The sequence below is a fragment of the Oncorhynchus mykiss genome, chromosome 19 (genome assembly GCF_013265735.2).
Source record: "Oncorhynchus mykiss isolate Arlee chromosome 19, USDA_OmykA_1.1, whole genome shotgun sequence".
In the NCBI taxonomy this organism is placed as follows: Eukaryota; Metazoa; Chordata; class Actinopteri; order Salmoniformes; family Salmonidae; genus Oncorhynchus; species Oncorhynchus mykiss.
In genome coordinates this window covers 60,176,254-60,190,677 of record NC_048583.1, presented here as the reverse complement: position 1 = coordinate 60,190,677, position 14,424 = coordinate 60,176,254, and the positions used below count along the sequence as shown (strand labels likewise).

The following is a 14,424-nucleotide window of genomic DNA, read 5'->3' as shown; positions in this document are numbered from 1 at the left end:
AATAAACCCCAGGAAGAGTAGCTGCTGCTTTGGCAGGAACTAATGGGGAAACTAATGGCTGCTGCCTTGGCAGGAACTAACAGGGATCCATAATAAACCCCAGGAAGAGTAGCTGCTGCTTTGGCAGGAACTAATGGGGAAACTAATGGCTGCTGCCTTGGCAGGAACTAACAGGGAATCCATAATAAACCCCAGGAAGAGTAGCTGCTGCCTTGGCAGGAACTAACAGGGATCCATAATAAACCCCAGGAAGAGTAGCTGCTGCTTTGGCAGGAACTAATGGGGAAACTAATAGCTGCTGCCTTGGCAGGAATTAATGAGGATCCATAATAAACCCCAGGAAGAGTAGCTGCTGCCTTGGCAGGAACTAACAGGGATCCATAATAAACCCCAGGAAGAGTAGCTGCTGCTTTGGCAGGAACTAATGGGGAAACTAATAGCTGCTGCCTTGGCAGGAACTAATGAGGATCCATAATAAACCCCAGGAAGAGTAGCTGCTGCTTTGGCAGGAACTAATGAGGATCCATAATAAACCCCAGGAAGAGTAGCTGCTGCTTTGGCAGGAACTAATGGGGAAACTAATAGCTGCTGCCTTGGCAGGAACTAACAGGGATCCATAATAAACCCCAGGAAGAGTAGCTGCTGCTTTGGCAGGAACTAATGGGGAAACTAATAGCTGCTGCCTTGGCAGGAACTAATGGGGATCCATAATAAACCCCAGGAAGAGTAGCTGCTGCCTTGGCAGGAACTAACAGGGATCCATAATAAACCCCAGGAAGAGTAGCTGCTGCCTTGGCAGGAACTAACAGGGATCCATAATAAACCCCAGGAAGAGTAGCTGCTGCTTTGGCAGGAACTAATGGGGAAACTAATGGCTGCTGCCTTGGCAGGAACTAATGGGGAACCTAATGGCTGCTGCCTTGGCAGGAACTAATGGGTATCCATAATAAACCCCAGGAAGAGTAGCTGCTGCCTTGGCAGGAACTAATGAGGATCCATAATAAACCCCAGGAAGAGTAGCTGCTGCTTTGGCAGGAACTAATGAGGATCCATAATAAACCCCAGGAAGAGTAGCTGCTGCTTTGGCAGGAACTAATGGGGAAACTAATAGCTGCTGCCTTGGCAGGAACTAATGAGGATCCATAATAAACCCCAGGAAGAGTAGCTGCTGCTTTGGCAGGAACTAATGAGGATCCATAATAAACCCCAGGAAGAGTAGCTGCTGCTTTGGCAGGAACTAATGGGGAAACTAATAGCTGCTGCCTTGGCAGGAACTAATGAGGATCCATAATAAACCCCAGGAAGAGTAGCTGCTGCTTTGGCAGGAACTAATGGGGAAACTAATAGCTGCTGCCTTGGCAGGAACTAATGGGGATCCATAATAAACCCCAGGAAGAGTAGCTGCTGCCTTGGCAGGAACTAACAGGGATCCATAATAAACCCCAGGAAGAGTAGCTGCTGCCTTGGCAGGAACTAACAGGGGTCCATAATAAACCCCAGGAAGAGTAGCTGCTGCTTTGGCAGGAACTAATGGGGAAACTAATGGCTGCTGCCTTGGCAGGAACTAACGGGAATCCATAATAAACCCCAGGAAGAGTAGCTGCTGCCTTGGCAGGAACTAACGGGGATCCATAATAAACCCCAGGAAGAGTAGCTGCTGCCTTGGCAGGAACTAACGGGAATCCATAATAAACCCCAGGAAGAGTAGCTGCTGCCTTGGCAGGAACTAATGAGGATCCATAATAAACCCCAGGAAGAGTAGCTGCTGCCTTGGCAGGAACTAATGAGGATTCATAATAAACCCCAGGAAGAGTAGCTGCTGCCTTGGCAGGAACTAACGGGAATCCATAATAAACCCCAGGAAGAGTAGCTGCTGCCTTGGCAGGAACTAATGAGGATCCATAATAAACCCCAGGAAGAGTAGCTGCTGCCTTGGCAGGAACTAATGGGGAAACTAATGGCTGCTGCCTTGGCAGGAACTAACAGGGAATCCATAATAAACCCCAGGAAGAGTCGCTGCTGCCTTGGCAGGAACTAATGGGGAAACTAATGGCTGCTGCCTTGGCAGGAACTAACAGGGATCCATAATAAATACAGATAGTGGGCCTTTTACACTTCGAAGGACAAGTTACATCTCCAGAATGATCAAGCATTTTGTCCACATTATCCTGAGGTGTTAACAGCTGATACAGTGAGGTTAGTCTGAACATTATCCTGAGGTGTTAACAGCTGATACAGTGAGGTTAGTCTGAACATTATCCTGAGGTGTTAACAGCTGATACAGTGAGCCTAGTCTGAACATTATCCTGAGGTGTTAACAGCTGATACAGTGAGCCCAGTCTGAACATTATCCTGAGGTGTTAACAGCTGATACAGTGAGCCTAGTCTGAACATTATCCTGAGGTGTTAACAGCTTATACAGTGAGCCCAGTCTGAACATTATCCTGAGGTGTTAACAGCTTATACAGTGAGCCTAGTCTGAACATTATCCTGAGGTGTTAACAGCTGATACAGTGAGCCTAGTCTGAACATTATCCTGAGGTGTTAACAGCTGATACAGTGAGGTTAGTCTGAACATTATCCTGAGGTGTTAACAGCTGATACAGTGAGCCTAGTCTGAACATTATCCTGAGGTGTTAACAGCTGATACAGTGAGCCCAGTCTGAACATTATCCTGAGGTGTTAACAGCTGATACAGTGAGGTTAGTCTGAACATTATCCTGAGGTGTTAACAGCTTATACAGTGAGCCTAGTCTGAACATTATCCTGAGGTGTTAACAGCTGATACAGTGAGGTTAGTCTGAACATTATCCTGAGGTGTTAACAGCTGATACAGTGAGGTTAGTCTGAACATTATCCTGAGGTGTTAACAGCTGCTACAGTGAGCCCAGTCTGAACATTATCCTGAGGTGTTAACAGCTGATACAGTGAGCCCAGTCTGAACATTATCCTGCTTTAAATAAACTTGAAATAAACATTAGTGAGGACAAACCTAACTGGACTGTTTGTCCCTCACAGTTTTACTCATTTTGTATGGAGCTAGGTGTTGGTGTTTTCACATCAAACTTGGACAAGGTCATACTATTTGTTTATTCATTGTATTATGTAGAGTAGAACCACAGCGCTCACCGTAACTGTGGTATGGACATTTCCTGAAACCACTACATGTCGTATTATCCCAATCCCTACTGTGGAAAGTCTCCAATTAGCAATGTGTAGTCTCTATTTACCATGTTACAGCAACCTCTCACACATCTGCCCTCATGCAGGTTTCTTTTCATGGCAACTCAATTTCAGGTTGGAGAATTATTTTTTTCACATCAAGACACTCAGGGGCTGTTGAGTCCCACTGCATTCACTGCTCACTGTAGTAAATGATTGAAAACAGCAGGCTCCCACCAGCCTCATGAGATGGGGGGGAACAAGCAGTACCTGAAACTCACAACCAAAAGTGTAGGAGCATCCTGGTGTCTTTGGACTGGTCACTAAGGAGCGTCCTGGTGTCTTTAGACTGGTCACTAAGGAGCATCCTGGTGTCTTTAGACTGGTCACTAAGGAGCGTCCTGGTGTCTTTAGACTGGTCACTAAGGAGCGTCCTGGTGTCTTTAGACTGGTCACTAAGGAGCATCCTGGTGTCTTTAGACTGGTCACTAAGGAGCATCCTGGTGTCTTTAGACTGGTCACTAAGGAGCATCCTGGTGTCTTTAGACTGGTCACTAAGGAGCATCCTGGTGTCTTTAGACTGGTCACTAAGGAGCATCCTGGTGTCTTTAGACTGGTCACTAAGGAGCATCCTGGTGTCTTTAGACTGGTCACTAAGGAGCATCCTGGTGTCTTTAGACTGGTCACTAAGGAGCATCCTGGTGTCTTTAGACTGGTCACTAAGGAGCATCCTGGTGTCTTTAGACTGGTCACTAAGGAGCATCCTGGTGTCTTTAGACTGGTCACTAAGGAGCATCCTGGTGTCTTTAGACTGGTCACTAAGGAGCGTCCTGGTGTCTTTAGACTGGTCACTAAGGAGCATCCTGGTGTCTTTTGACTGGTCACTAAGGAGCATCCTGGTGTCTTTAGACTGGTCACTAAGGAGCATCCTGGTGTATTTAGACTGGTCACTAAGGAGTATCCTGGTGTCTTTAGGCTGGTCACTAAGGAGCATCCTGGTGTCTTTAGACTGGTCACTAAGGAGCATCCTGGTGTCTTTAGACTGGTCACTAAGGAGCATCCTGGTGTCTTTAGACTGGTCACTAAGGAGCATCCTGGTGTCTTTAGACTGGTCACTAAGGAGCATCCTGGTGTCTTTAGACTGGTCACTAAGGAGCATCCTGGTGTCTTTAGACTGGTCACTAATGAGCATCCTGGTGTCTTTAGACTGGTCATTAAGGAGCATCCTGGTGTCTTTAGACTGGTCACTAAGGAGCATCCTGGTGTCTTTAGACTGGTCACTAAGGAGCATCCTGGTGTCTTTAGACTGGTCATTAAGGAGCATCCTGGTGTCTTTAGACTGGTCATTAAGGAGCATCCTGGTGTCTTTAGACTGGTCACTAAGGAGCATCCTGGTGTCTTTAGACTGGTCACTAAGGAGCATCCTGGTGTCTTTAGACTGGTCACCAATGAGCGTCCTGGTGTCTTTAGACTGGTCACTAAGGAGCATCCTGGTGTCTTTAGACTGGTCACTAAGGAGCATCCTGGTGTCTTTAGACTGGTCATTAAGGAGCATCCTGGTGTCTTTAGACTGGTCACTAAGGAGCATCCTGGTGTCTTTAGACTGGTCACTAAGGAGCATCCTGGTGTCTTTAGACTGGTCATTAAGGAGCATCCTGGTGTCTTTAGACTGGTCATTAAGGAGCATCCTGGTGTCTTTAGACTGGTCACTAAGGAGCATCCTGGTGTCTTTAGACTGGTCACTAAGGAGCATCCTGGTGTCTTTAGACTGGTCACCAATGAGCGTCCTGGTGTCTTTAGACTGGTCACTAAGGAGCATCCCAGTTTTTTTTGCCCAGTGGCTCCTCAAACATCACTGCTTTCAATAAGACTGTGAAAAACATTGTGTCTCACATTTGGTTGTTCATGTTAGGGCAGTAAATGTAAGACTACGAGGCACCCAAGGATATATTTTTATTTTGTTCTTGCATTTCATATCGAGTTGGTACGATCAGTACAGCCAAACTATGACTAACGATGCAGAACTAGTTCAGGATTATTCTCAAATGACACAATCAAACATTTCTACCCAACATAGTGGATTGAACACTGCTGTAACAATACCAGGACTAAATAAATGGATAGCCTATTTCATTGCATGATTTAAAAAAATTAAAAAAAGAAGCTGTTTGTTGAACCCTTGAGTGGGCGGGTGTCCAATTCTGTAATTATTCAAAGCTCAGAGGGTGTTCAAGCATTTTCTTGGATGTCATTCATTTCACAATAAACCATAGAGACTATACTCTGACCCTGACAGCAGTTCCTAAGCTTTCACCCAGAACACATTAACAGAATCCTAATTGCTCCCTTTGTTAACCACCCACCTAAGATACCCCTCACTAGAAACACAATGAAAATGCACATTTATTTCAACTTTTTGTTCAGTAACCCCATCTCCAGATATCCTCTGATTTCCAGAATGAAAACGTTTTAGTATGAGATGTTTTAAAATTGACTGACATATTTATTCTCTTTTCCTTGAAGTAAATATACAGTCTGTGTTGAAATGTGTGATTTGTTCTCTAAAATACCGATCTGTCTCTCAACAGTCAAAGACCTACATGTGCAGCAGCCAGAGTAAAGTACTGTGTTTGACCATAGACTTTGGATCTGGCTTCACTTGTTCTGAGAGCTCCTCGAAGGTGAGTCATCGTTCATTCACTATTCTAACTGGATGTTCAACAGGCTATAGTAGGGGGGGATATTGTTCATGCTAGACTGGTTAATACCTACTGTTTACCGATTGGTCAAAAAATAATGAACCCTTACCGTATTCCTCAATGTTATCCCCTGTAGAGTATATTATGGAGATACAAATTCTCTCAACTGAAAGGCTCCTCTGATGATGGGAAAACAAGGGTGAAACTCCTCTTCAAGAATGCTGAAAACAAACAGATCGAGATGAAGGTGACATCAACTCAACTTCCATTGCAGTGGCCTCTCTGAAGAGAGTATTGATAGACGGCAGAATGTTAGAATACTGTGGTCACGTATTAAAATGGAACTGACAACGTTTTTACTACTTTGCAGATATGAAACAAACAGAAAATCTAAATAATAAAAAAATATAAAATGTCCAGTTTATGCTACAAAAACAACTTTATAAGAGGTTTTAAAGTAGGTTATATTTGACTCAATTCTATGACGTACAGTACAGTAAGGCATCAGGGTGGCAGGCAGCCTAGTGGTTAGAGCGTTGGGCCAGTAACCGAAAGGTTGCTAGATCGAATCCCTGAGCTGACAAGGTAAAAATCTGTTATTCTGCCCCTGAACAAGGCAGTTAACCCACTATTTCAAGGCTGTCATTGAAAATAAGAATTTGTTCTTAACTGACTTGCCTAGTTAAATAAAATAAAACAATTGTTGGCAGAATAGATGGATGCACTTCAATTCACCAATACATTACTTGGTAATCCAACAAATATTGCTATCAGGTTGTATTTTTTTTTTAACCTTTATTTAACTTAGGCAAGAACTAAATAAGAACAAATTCTTATTTTCAATGACGGCCTAGTGGGTTAAAATGGTCTCATTTGTGTCTGGAAGTAGTTAGCAAGCTAGCCAATTTCAGCCAGTTATCTTGGTTTGCTGGACTGCCGTTGTGAGGAACCCTCATATCAGCCTTACTCCTCCGTCCCCTGTCAATAGTGCAGTGTGCGCTTTGGAATTTACGAACAAACCATTCAGTTGTCAAAACGCGCATTTGCAGGAAAGCTGCAGAAGGACAAGCATGCATTTGCAGGAAAGCTGCAAAAGGACAAGCGTGCATTTGCAGGAAAGCTGCAGAAGGACAAGCAGGCTACTATTCCCCATCGTTTATCAGTGCAATTGTAACGGGCCAACTAGCTGAAAAGATTTGAGAGGGTTTATCTGATGTTCCCTCGTTAGATTTTAGCTCACCTCACTCAAGCTAGCATTAGTTGTTGATCTTGTTGTTGTTGTTGTTGATGTGCACAACTGAGGGAGGGAGAGAGAACCTACCTGTTCATGGTTGTTTAATCAATAGGGCTGTAAAAGAGGACTCCCGTGAGATTTACATATTTGCAGAAATCCATTCAGGGTCTATTTTGTGGCTTTTTACAAATGCGTTATAAAATATTTAAAGTTGCGTTGTTGGCACCTGCCTGTAAACACACAGTCCAGTTATAGGTTAATGATGGCAGGCCTGTGTGGCAAATGGCTTGTTTGCATAAAGGCCCCTACTGTAGCTCTGATTGGCTATGGTGCCACTGTCTGCGTAAACTCCGGTCCTGGAGGAGAGGTGGTTTGATTAGGTTGTATGTGCTGCACTACTGTCTATTAATTGTCCAAAACCCCAAGGCCGTTTTCCCATTCTACATGTATTTCTATAGAATTTTCACAAATGCCTTCCTCTACTGTTACATCGTTCCCAAACATTTTATGAATTTTTATGAAAACGGACAAATGTGATCATGTCTAAATACTTGCTTGTCAGAAGAAAAAAAAAATGTACAAGAAGCGGCCATATTCTTTCTGAGAGAGGTTTGAATACGATTTCACGTTGATTAAATGCTGCCAGTTCCACTTTTAAAATGGTATTGAGAGAAGGAGAAGAATGTTCTGAACTACTGTGGTTATTACTCAAATTGGCTTTTGCTACCTCATCAATATATAGAACTAAAATATTTCCGGTAAATTCCATGTGGGGAACAAGTAGAGGTTGTTGTTGTTGTTGTTGTTATTATTATTATTATTATTAAGATGAGTGCCTATTTGTTACAAAGGTAATTGTGACATTTTAATGTATGCAAACATTATGTAAATATTATGCAAACTGTTAAGAATATTCCTCACAATTTGTATTCCGTTTTTTTTTCTTTCCATTGCAGGAGCTGGAGTTTGGCAACCTGACAGCAGTCCTCCATTGTATTTCTTCCTTTATGGCTGCCAAAGTGGCCTCTGTGGACCCGGTCTTTGTCAAGTGTCAAAGCATCTCTGGAAAGTACATGAGTTAAGACACTTCCTGGTGTTGTCATGTACATTTTAGTCACATAAGCTAATCGACTATTTTATGCACATTCAAATGATATGTATTTCTTGTTCCTGTTATTTTTGTAAGGCTCTTATTACATAAGAAGAAAAAAAATATATATATAAAAAAATTAAAAAAACATCTGACTGGAAGTAAAGGATATTTATATTTGCATTAATTGGTTGGTATTGACATTTGAGTATGAATATGCTTAAAGATTGTTTCATTTTATCCATGTAGAAAAACATCTGTCACAAAAAAAATGGTTTCTACGTTTGTTCATGTGTGTAGACACGGCACAGTTTTCAATTCATGCGTAGATGCAAGTTAACTTAAAAGCAGAACCGATAAAACAGAACTGTTGTACTGTACTAAATCAACACACATGCAAACATTTGTGAATGTTTATTCTGCTGGGCTATACGATCTCTGGTTCTTCACTTATTCCCAGAACTGCAGCAAGACTACAGATGCCGTGGCTGCAGCATGATTTTGGGGGAAAAGAGTGTCTGATGAGTGTGTGTTGAGGCCCGCAAATGCGGGGCTTGGAGCAGGCTTTCATGACCACAGAGGGTATTTTAGTTTTTATTTCAGTGTATACAGTCACTGATATGCTCCTTTACCAAACGGTGGCAGGACAAACACTGTTGGAAGAAGATATAGACTTATTGTAGCAGTGGTATCTCAGTGTATCTGTCAGGTGGTTTAAAAATGTTGCTTTCTGAAGTTAAATTAACATTTGTTTTTACGCTTTGTAGTCCCTTACTTTGTATGTAGCACTGACAGTCATTACAAAGCTTACAAATATATAAATGTTTATATTTATATTCCCTCAGCCTCTTGTTTTCTTTTATATTCCAAAATAAATCCAAGAATCATTCCTCCTTATTGTCAAATGTTATTTTATTGTATTCCTAGCACTACCGGGGATGTGTTCACAGCTATGGTGAAATAAACGCAGACTAACTAAGTCAATATTGTTGATTTGCTGGGGAACATAAAGACATGAAGAGTCTTGAAGAGGGTAACGAGGAAATTGAGACAATTGACATGAAAAACTCTTCAATTATACAGCAATAACTTTTCATGTCCCATTGTTAGACCCAAAATGTGTTTATTGGGCTTACTTGCCATTTCGGTTTTCCTAATTGGAGGATTGGAGGTATTCTACCCCCTGCCTGTCGCTTGGCTTTGATGCCTGAAGTGACCATATCCTTCCACTTAACAGAAATCTCTGCCTGCTTGGTAATGTTATGCAGTTTCATCAGCCGTTTGTCAAGTATGGAGCTTAAATACCTTGCTCAATCTATCAGGAAGCATGCCACCCACTCTTGACGACAGGCAACAGTAAGCTCTGAATGCTAACTGAAGCATTCTGATTAGGGGCTTCTGAGGGCGGCTCCAGGAGCACTTATTCCATGAAATCCTGAAGCCTGTTTTAAAGAATTGGAAAACAGGTTACTGTAGTGTTGAATTAAGCCAATTAGAAATGACAGTGTGAGGACAGAAGCACAGGGAGGACAGCAAACGTATGAAAACACTTTAACAGAATTACTGTCCGAAAGACACGCATAGAACTTAGACGCGTAGTTAGACCCGTAGTTAGACCCGTAGTTAGACGCGTAGTTAGACGCGTAGTTAGACGCGTAGTTAGACCTGTAGTTAGACCCGTAGTTAGACACGTAGTTAGACCCGTAGTTAGACCCGTAGTTAGACACGTAGTTAGACACGTAGTTAGACCCGTAGTTAGACCCGTAGTTAGACCCGCAGTTAGACGCGTAGTTAGACGCGTAGTTAGACGCGTAGTTAGCCACTAAAGTGTAATGAAAACTGCCTGACAAAGAGTCCAACCTTGCAACGAGATAAATTACTATCAAACCAGCACGACTACTGGGAATAAACAGTGTCATTCACTACAATGTAAACAATACCTATGAGCCTTCCATTAAATGACATTTCCATACGATTATACACCTTCAGTATTTACACCCCTTAACTTATTCCACATGCTGTGTCACAGCTTGAAATTAAAAAAAAAAAATGATGAAAAAGATTCTCACCAATTTACGTGAAATATCCCATAATGACAAGGTGATCAAAATGTTTGTAGAAATGTTTGCAAATTTATTGAGAATGAAATACCGAAATATCTAATTGACATAAGTATTCACACACCTGAGTTAATACATGTTAGAATCACCTTTGGCAGCTATTACAGCTGTGAGTCTTTCTGGGTCCAGGTTTTACCACAGAGGAAGGGACCTACCTGAATCTGTCCAATAACAACACTAGTTTGTGTTGCAAAACAAAACATTTTGGAACTGTTTGGAGTAATGATTGCACCCCTGTGTGCAAGGAAACTAGCAAGGTAATGTTAAATTTGAAGTTGTTGCTCAACAAGTAACCATGTAGCTGTTCGAAAAGTTATAACTTCTAGTCCTAGCTACTAAATCACGTACAGTCGTGGCCAAAAATATTGGCACCATTGCACCATTGCACCATTGATTTTTTCAAATCTCCACAAATCTTTATTTCACTGTTAATATTACAGAACCTTTGTTTTTAATTCAGAAAATATATCTATTTAAATCAGAAAAAAAAACAGAAATGGCATTGACAAAATGATTGACACCTTAGGCAATATTTGGTAGCACAGCCTTTGGTCAAAATAACTGCAATCAAGCGCTTCCTATAACCATCAATGAGCTTCCTGCACCTCTGTACTGGCAGTTTATCCCTCTCCTCTTGTGCAAACTGCTCCAGTTCTCCCAGATTAGAAGGGTGCCTTCTCCTAACTGACGTTTTCAGAAGTTTTCAATGGGATTTAGATCTGGACTCATTGATGACCACTTCTTCAGAACAGTCCAGCGTTCTGTCTTGAACCATTCCTGTGTGCTTTATGGGGTCATTGTCCTGCTGGAAGACCCCATGACCTTCGACGGAGACCCAGCTTTCTGACACTGGGTCCGACATTGTGCTCTAAAATACCTCGGTATCCTCTTGATTTCACGATGCCAGGCACACGTTCAAGACACCCAGTGCATCACTGAACCTTCATGTTTGACTGTAGGGAAGGTCTTCTTTTCGTTGAAGGCTTCATTTTGTTTTCTGCAAACACAGAGATGGTGTGTGCTTTACCAAAATTCTCTAATTTGGTCTCATCTGTCCACAGGACATTCTCCCAGAAGGATTTTGGCATGTTCAGGTGTGTTTTGGCAAATTGCAGTCGGGCTTTCTTATGTCTCTCTCTCAGCAGTGGGGTCCTCCTGGGTCTCCTACCACATAACCCCCTTTCATTGGGTTGGTGTGAGTTGAAACTGTCGTACCTTGTGTCTGAAGGCTTGAATCTGCGTGGCAGTTGGTCAACGGACGGTGTTAGTTGAAACTGTCGTACCTTGTGTCTGAAGGTCAGTTTGAATCTGTGTGGCAGTTGGTCGACGGACGGTGTGAGTTGAAACTGTTGTACCTTGTGTCTGAAGGTCAGCTTGAATCTGTGTGGCAGTTGGTCGACGGACGGTGTGAGTTGAAACTGTCGTACCTTGTGTCTGAAGGTTTTAATCTGTGTGGCAGTTGGTCGACGGACGGTGTGAGTTGAAACTGTCGCACCTTGTGTCTGAAGGTCAGCTTGAATCTGTGTGGCAGTTGGTCAACGGACAGTGTGAGTTGAAACTGTCGTACCTTGTGTCTGAAGGTCAGCTTGAATCTATGTGGCAGTTGGTCGACGGACGGTGTGAGTTGAAACTGTCGTACCTTGTGTGTGAAGGCTTGAATCTGCGTGGCAGTTGGTCGACGGACGGTGTGAGTTGAAACTGTCGTACCTTGTGTCTGAAGGCTTGAATCTGCGTGGCAGTTGGTCGACGGACGGTGTTAGTTGAAACTGTCGTACCTTGTGTCTGAAGGTCAGTTTGAATCTGTGTGGCAGTTGGTCGACGGACGGTGTGAGTTGAAACTGTCGTACCTTGTGTCTGAAGGTCAGCTTGAATCTGTGTGGCAGTTGGTCGACGGACGGTGTGAGTTGAAACTGTCGTACCTTGTGTCTGAAGGTTTTAATCTGTGTGGCAGTTGGTCGACGGACGGTGTGAGTTGAAACTGTCGCACCTTGTGTCTGAAGGTCAGCTTGAATCTGTGTGGCAGTTGGTCAACGGACAGTGTGAGTTGAAACTGTCGTACCTTGTGTCTGAAGGTCAGCTTGAATCTATGTGGCAGTTGGTCGACGGACGGTGTGAGTTGAAACTGTCGTACCTTGTGTGTGAAGGCTTGAATCTGCGTGGCAGTTGGTCGACGGACGGTGTGAGTTGAAACTGTCGTACCTTGTGTCTGAAGACTTGAATCTGTGTGGCAGTTGGTCGACGGATGGTACGAGTTGAAACTGTCGTACCTTGTTTCTGAAGGTCAGTTTGAATCTGCGTGGCAGTTGGTCGACGGACGGTGTGAGTTGAAACTGTCGTACCTTGTGTCTGAAGGTTTGAATCTGTGTGGCAGTTGGTCGACGGACCGTGTGAGTTGAAACTGTCGTACCTTGTGTCTGAAGGTCAGTTTGAATCTGTGTGGCAGTTGGTCGATGGACGGTGTGAGTTGAAACTGTCGTAACTTGTGTCTGAAGGCTTGAATCTGCGTGGCAGTTGGTCGACGGATGGTACGAGTTGAAACTGTCGTACCTTGTGTCTGAAGGTCAGTTTGAATCTGTGTGGCAGTTGGTCGACAGACGGTGTGAGTTGAAACTGTCGTACCTTGTGTCTGAAGGCTTGAATCTGCGTGGCAGTTGGTCGACGGATGGTACGAGTTGAAACTGTCGTACCGTGTGTCTGAAGGTCAGTTTGAATCTGTGTGGCAGTTGGTCGACAGACGGTGTGAGTTGAAACTGTCATACCTTGTGTCTGAAGGCTTGAATCTGTGTGGCAGTTGGTCGACAGACGGTGTGAGTTGAAACTGTCGTACCTTGTGTCTGAAGGCTTGAATCTATGTGGCAGTTGACCGAGGTGCTTTCTCCACCATTGGAACAAATCGTTGCTGCAAACTTCCATCAAGTTCTCTCTCCAGTGAGGTTGGCTACAGTGGCACGGGCCTTAAACGTCTTGATAACATTACGTACGGTGGAAATAGGAACATCAAGGTCTCTGGAGATGGACTTTTGTAGCCTTGAGATTGTCCATGCTTGGCTTCAATCTTGTGTCTGACCTCCTCAGATAATTACCTGTTTTTATTTATTTTGTCCATGCTCATTTGGTACACACAGTGACACAGAACAGGAGAATGGGTCCTTTTTCTCTTTTCAAACTGGTTGAATACGCGATGTTTATACTGCAGACACCTTCAACTCAGCAAAGGTGAGTTCAATTCCAAAGTATATGAGAATCACTTTAAACAATGCCACTTTAAATAATGTGACTTTAATAATGTCTACATATCTTACATTATTCATATTACATGTGGGGCAAAAAAAGTATTTAGTCAGCCACCAATTGTGCAAGTTCTCCCACTTAAAAAGATGAGAGAACGGTGAGCAAAAATCCCAGAACCACACGGGGGGACCTAGTGAATGACCTGCAGAGAGCTGGGACCAAAGTAACAAAGCCTACCATCAGTAACACACTACGCCGCCAGGGACTCAAATCCTGCAGTGCCAGACGTGTCCCCCTGCTTAAAACATGTCCAGGCCCGTCTGAAGTTTGCTAGAGAGCATTTGGATGATCCAGAAGAAGATTGGGAGAATGTCATATGGTCAGATGAAACCAAAATATAACTTTTTGGTAAAAACTCAACTCGTCGTGTTTGGAGGACAAAGAATGCTGAGTTGCATCCAAAGAACACCATACCTACTGTGAAGCATGGGGGTGGAAACATCATGCTTTGGGGCTGTTTTTCTGCAAAGGGACCAGGATGTCTGATCTGTGTAAAGGAAAGAATGAATGGGGCCATGTATCGTGAGATTTTGAGTGAAAACCTCCTTCCATCAGCAAGGGCATTGAAAATGAAACGTGGCTGTGTCTTTCAGCCTGACAATGATCCCAAACACACCACCCGGGCAACGAAGGAGTGGCTTCGTAAGAAGCATTTCAAAGTCCTGTAGTGGCCTAGCCAGTCTACAGATCTCAACCCCATAGAAAATCTTTGGAGGGAGTTGAAAGTACATGTTGCCCAGCAACAGCCACAAAACATCACTGCTCTAGAGGAGATCTGCATGGAGGAATGGACCAAAATACCAGCAACAGTGTGTGAAAACCTTGTGA

At 43.4% G+C, this 14,424-nt stretch overlaps 1 protein-coding gene across 2 annotated transcripts in view; it reads left to right on the top strand.

Moving 5' to 3' along the window:
- The window catches only part of LOC110498401 (gamma-2-syntrophin), a 78,996-nt gene extending 69,918 nt beyond the window's left edge, over positions 1-9,078 (top strand). For both annotated transcript variants that reach the window (XM_036955239.1, XM_036955240.1), the window contains 3 exons: positions 5,751-5,843; positions 5,998-6,108; positions 8,052-9,078. In XM_036955239.1, the coding sequence (XP_036811134.1) occupies positions 5,751-5,843; positions 5,998-6,108; positions 8,052-8,177 (330 nt within the window). In that variant the 3' untranslated portion in view covers positions 8,178-9,078. The remainder of the gene's footprint in view (positions 1-5,750; positions 5,844-5,997; positions 6,109-8,051) is intronic.
- Positions 9,079-14,424: the final 5,346 nt, after the last annotated feature.